Source organism: Schistosoma mansoni, chromosome 1 (assembly GCF_000237925.1).
Source record: "Schistosoma mansoni strain Puerto Rico chromosome 1, complete genome".
NCBI classification, from domain to species: Eukaryota; Metazoa; Platyhelminthes; class Trematoda; order Strigeidida; family Schistosomatidae; genus Schistosoma; species Schistosoma mansoni.
In genome coordinates, this window is record NC_031495.1 from 21,657,873 (window position 1) to 21,663,685 (window position 5,813).

Sequence of the window (5,813 nt, forward strand, 5' to 3'; positions counted from 1 at the left end):
TATAATTTCAAACCCAAGTAGCAGTTCTTATGTAGTTATAAAAGATTTTCGTTGTCTTAAAGCATTAACTTCCAGATCAATACGGTCTCGTACCTAAGGTACAGAGAGTAGAAAGTTTTTTCTGTATCCTATTAATTAAATGGCAGGTGCATGATAAGTACCTGTGAGCGAAATAATAATTGTCAGAGTAAAATTAAAAAAACTGATCTAATGACATGTTTTTAAGTATCTATGATATTCCAGGTTAAAGCTACTAAACATTGCCGGCTGGATGAGCCTTGACCAAATTTATCATAAGATATTACTCAAGATACAATGTCGCTAGCTAACTGAAGGACTGAAAATACGACAAACGATTTTGTTTGTTTGGGATTGAAATTGAAACGTAGGTAAAAGAAAGAACAAATAGACTTCTTTGTGTAGTTTTTAATCTATAATATCGAGGACCTGTACCTACGACCTGCGATTTATTTTACTTAAGATATAAATGGTCAAGAGAGATTTCTGAAAATCCTGCCATCTAAAATTACTATACGGAAATGAATAATCTTAATTTTAGCATTGCTTGGTCCATATTATTTGTCGTTGTATTGATAATTATCTTTCTATATTTTGTATTTGCAACATAATATTACATCTTTTTGGTCCAAAAACCTCAAATTATTTAGATAATATATACGTAGATGCGTCATCAGGACGATGCTATCAGTTTTTGACCAGTTCTAGTTTTTGAAAATAGATATGACCATTTACGTCTCAGATCAGTGTTTGGTTTTATTGAGAATAAATGATGATTCATTAAATTCTATTTTATTTGACTTCAGTTTTCCTAAACGTTTTGCGTTGGAGCTGAATATTATCCACCACTCATGCATGTGGAGAGATTAAGACCCCAAATATTTCGTGATTATTATGATGTTGGAACGTCTTGTGATGGTTTTAGTCCAGGAAGTTCTTTTGAGTATGATAGAAGTCTGGCTACTTCTCGTGTTTATGAAAGAACACGGATATATACATTAGCAGGTAAATTTGATTTCGTGATGTTAATTTCTGTAAAGCGGAGAGGCAAACGGTCCAAAAAAAGACATTTACAAAGTGGGCGAATACATTTCTGAGGAGGGTAGGGATTGAAATATATGATCTCTTTTTGGATTTACGTGACGGAAAAATTTTATTACAGCTATTAGAAATACTTTCTGGAATTAAAATGGTATGTCTTATATTCACAGCGATTATTTTCCCTTATCGTTCCCTTGCTTCGTTTACAGCCTAGTCCGACCTTAGGGAGAATGAGGATTCATTGTTTGGAAAACATTGACAAATCTCTCTTCTTTTTAAGTAATTTTGGAGTTCATTTAGAAAATATTGGGGCACATGACATTGTTGATGGAAATGCAAGGATTACGCTTGGGTTATTATGGATGATTATTCTTCGTTTTCAAATCCAAGATATCATATTTTTGGAGAAAGTCGATCCTTTAGGAATCAAAAGTGATGTGCAACGATATTCAAAGGAGGCTTTATTATTATGGTGTCAGCTCAAAACTTCAGGTTATCGAAACGTTGACGTGCAAAATTTTACAACTAGTTGGCGTGATGGCTTGGCTTTCAATGCTCTTATCCACAGGCATCGTCCAGATCTGGTCAATTTTGACGAATTGTCAGTTAACACACCACTGCAAAATTTGGAGTCTGCCTTTATAGTTGCCGAAAAAAAGTTGGGCATATCTAGACTCTTCGATCCTGAAGACATATATGTCCAACAGCCAGATGAAAAATCTATTGTTACTTATGTCGCTACATATTATCATTACTTTTCAAAAATGAAATCGGAAACTGTTCGTGCTCGTCGTTTGGAAAAATTTATAACTTACTGGCGTGATCTCCAGAATTCTTTCGATTGGTACGAAAGACGCGCATCAGATCTTTTGTCATGGATTGCCAAAACAGTATTGTGGCTGAATGATCGTCGTTTTCCCAATCAAGTTGAAGAAATTCAACAGATTATGGTCTCATTTAAAGAATATCGTCTTCAAGAAAAGTCAGAGAAGTTCAATGAAAAAGGTGAACTTGAGGCTCATTTTCTTTTAACACGTGCAAAAATGAGAACACTAGGACTTAGAAATTATATACCATCCACAGATGCACAAATATCCCAACTCAATCGTGCATGGAATGCCTTAGAGAAAGCTGAGTATGGACGTGAAATAGCTTTGAGAGAAGTGCTAGACAAGCAAAAACGTCTACTGCATTTGTTTTCACGCTACGAGAAAAAAGCGAATTTGAGAAAGGCTTGGATTAATGATAATTTCAAATTGGTTGAGGTATGTGATGATGATAGGAATTTAGCGATGACTGAAGCGTCGTTAAAAAAGTATGAAGCTCTAAAAGCTGATATTTATGCATATTTTGACAGAATACAGACAATTCAACAAATCGCTGATGAACTCATTGGTAACGATTTTTTTAAGCGAGATATTGTTTTAAAAGTTCAAAAAGAAATCCAACATATGTGGGATCGACTCTTAAAAGTAATGAATGAAAGATACAAAATTCTTGAAAATAGAAAAAACCTGTTTAAAAAGTTTTCAGAAACAGATTACCTCATGGGATCCATACAATCGCTTTTATCTAAATTACGAATCGATGAATTTAATAATCACTTAGCTGCTATTGAAGAACGTTTAAAACAATACGAATTAATAGAAACAGATATACGTTCAATTCATCGAAATATATCAATCCTATTTGAATTAGAATTTCAAATTGATCACTCTCCAGAGTTGTTTGGTTTTAAAACTAATACTGTAGCAATTGAAATAAAAAAGCAAAATAATCTGTTAAAAGATGCCTATTCACAACTTGTACAATTGATTGAATCTAAGCGACGGTCTATAGAATTTCTGAAACTTTATCACAGTTCAGAATATGAGTTGGATGAACAATTAATTTCAATACAAGAACGTATATCATTTTTGCAGAAAAGTGAAACATTTGTTGACAATGGTAATACTGATGTTTTCTTCCGGCGACATAAAGCGGCTGAATCTGAATTAGAAACACAAAGATTGATTATCACTCGACTATTTGAACGAACGTCCAGTTTAATTGAAGAAGAATGTCCAAATTATGAAAATTTAAAGGAAAAAGTGACAAAAGTTGAAAGGGCGTGGGAACAGCTCATAAATCTAATGGCTAAACGTAAAACTAATTTATTATTTATGAAAGATTTACGTTCTTTTATGTTAAGTTGTGATGATGCAGATACATGGATATCGGAAAAACATGAACTAAGTTCCGGTGCAATGCGTGTTGCTATGCAAACTGACAGTATTTATACCATAGAAAAATTAACGAAACAACATCAGGAAACTATTTCCAGTTTGAATAACTTCCAGAACACTATTGATCAAATGAAGCTTCAAGCAGACGAGTTATTAGGATATATAGATTGTTTGTATACTGTAGGTGATAAAGATGTTAAATCAATAGGACCGATTTCGGAGGCTACCATAAAATCTAAGAATGAGGTTGGAAATCTAATAAAGAATAGAATGAAAGGTCTCTTAGATTCGTTTTCTTCTCTTAGTGGGTGCATTCGTCAGACACAGTTACTACTTTTAGATGCTGTATCAGTTCATCAGTTGTTTCAAATGGCTTCATCGACGTATAACTGGATTACTGAGAAGGAAGTTTATATCCAGCTGTTAATAATGGACGACCTACAAGAAGAGGAGTTTTCTAAGATTATAGAAGGTGACGTCAGTGCTAACCAAGGATTAATTCAAAGATTAGAAATTGTTAAAAATAGATTTTCTGACCTAGAGGAACAGATGAGTACAGCAGCTGAACAAGTAAGCAAATTTACAAATCGTTTGTTGTCTTATTAGCAATTTGTAGTAACAAACGGTTATGTTGAGAAGTTGCAAGTGGATTAGACTAGCGTTTATTCCACACTATTTCCCAAATAAGTGATAGTTTAATGAATGTTCAGTATAACATTCATCGTATAATACTGGCGTCTTACCAGGCTATAAAACAAAGGTAAACAAACTTCTTGAGTAAAACAGTTTGCGAGTCTAAAGTTGTGAAACGAACTTTGCTACTTTTCTTAAGTTTCTTAGATTGTTGTTTGAGTTTGACTTGAAACACCACACCATAACATTGTAATATGAAATATCATGTTTCCTTAAAGTAATTCCAAATCATTTAACTTACAACCGCTTTTACTCCTCTAAATGATCTTTTGGGTTACAGAGTTTTATGATGGGTTGGATTTAGCTCGCATGATGCAGTTCACTCACCTCCTTTATAGAGGATTGAAGTAGTCTTGATGCGAGACCTAATGTCAGTTTTATGTTTTGACTAAAAAGTTATCATAGAGAGACAAACGATATATAGCACCAATACTGGATCTTCTCATATATTTTAGGAAAATAAGAATACCACAGTAGGTAAACTATTAGAAATGAGAGAAGGTGGATTTTCAACATTGAGATTAAGTAGTTATGAACATTAAGGTCGAGTTAAGAATAACAAGATCAAACTAAAAACCATGATATGGAAGCTTGGGATACAAATAATAGAAAAAGAATGAAGAATTATTATCTCCTTGGAAATACGTAAAAGCGCCCCAAATCCCGCAACGACAAATAAGCAAGGGAATAGTATATTAGAATCCATTTAATGTCATATATGTTGACTAATTTGTTACTAATAAACTGATTATCCACCTCATTTCATATTGTTTAAAGTACATTACAAAACCTATTTTATTAGGTTGATAACTTTCGAAAAATTAATAATTCATTTGATAGTGATGTATCAAATCAATTGATGTGACGATGCGGTAGACAAACTAGAAGCCAGTATGCTATGTTAAGGTTCATCAAACATAATTCAAGTACCTTTCTTTTGCCAGTTTCCAATTTCTAAACGAAACGATATAGTGATTTTCCACAATTCTGTTTAACACATCTCATGTACTGGACTTACTTTTAATTCTCATGTGTATAACTCATTAATACATTGAAAATAAAAACGAGATATTCATACAGAAAAATAAAGGATTACTGAAGCAAAGATGGATAAAGTTACCTGTAAATCACTTGGAAATTCACGAACAAACACATCACTTTTTAATTTTCTCATCCAATCTTGAAATGAATCAAGTTTCTCAAGAAAGCGACTCACTTGACCTTCAGTAGATATTCGATTAACTCTTTGTTTAAGTGCTTCTTTTAAATTAAGCCACTGTTGTGTAAGTTTCATATGTTCTTTCATTAAATAATCCGCTCTTTGTTTAGACTTTAATTTTATATCTTGTTCATCGGATGCAATTTCTTGTTGTTCCGTCATACCAAGTAATTCTCCTATACGTTCACCAATATTTTCAACTCGTGCTTCAATTGCTTTTAAATCTCCTTGTAAATTAAATAAACGTCTTCTTAATTCTACCAAACCAGTTAAACTATTAGCATCAATGGAATCTGTTGAAAACAAAACTGCTTCTTTTTCTGTAATCCATTCAGATGTATATTTACATTCAATGAATAAATTAACATAAAATGATTCTTCAATTATTCGGTCTCTGTGCGACTCAACTGTATCAGCAAATTCTATTCCAAGCCGAGTTTAGGTGAATCTGAACATTGATAACTTTCTCCAATTTGTCATTTTCTTTAATAAACTAAGGATTGATCATCTCCTTTTTGGGTTCATTTAAAAAACTAAGTTACAATCATGTTTTACAAGTAAAAACCTAAAAAAATTTATCGCAAATAAAAAAAAAATTTTTTAATTTTTGAATAAAA

General features: G+C 32.5%; 2 protein-coding genes across 2 annotated transcripts; one reads left to right on the forward strand and one right to left on the reverse strand.

Moving 5' to 3' along the window:
- Positions 1-869: 869 nt before the first annotated feature.
- On the forward strand, positions 870-3,938 carry Smp_128920 (putative spectrin beta chain; the record flags this gene model as incomplete). The annotated part of the gene is made up of 4 exons (XM_018793644.1): positions 870-1,023; positions 1,059-1,210; positions 1,269-3,854; positions 3,891-3,938. 4 exons carry the CDS (start codon positions 870-872, stop codon positions 3,936-3,938), a joined length of 2,940 nt encoding a protein of 979 aa, XP_018648135.1.
- Positions 3,939-3,956: 18 nt separating this feature from the next.
- On the reverse strand, positions 3,957-5,564 carry Smp_012600 (hypothetical protein; the record flags this gene model as incomplete). Its single annotated transcript, XM_018793645.1, has 3 exons — positions 3,957-4,031; positions 5,098-5,470; positions 5,506-5,564. The coding sequence occupies 3 exons, from the start codon at positions 5,562-5,564 to the stop codon at positions 3,957-3,959; spliced, it is 507 nt and encodes a 168-aa protein (XP_018648136.1).
- Between the last annotated feature and the right edge of the window lie 249 nt (positions 5,565-5,813).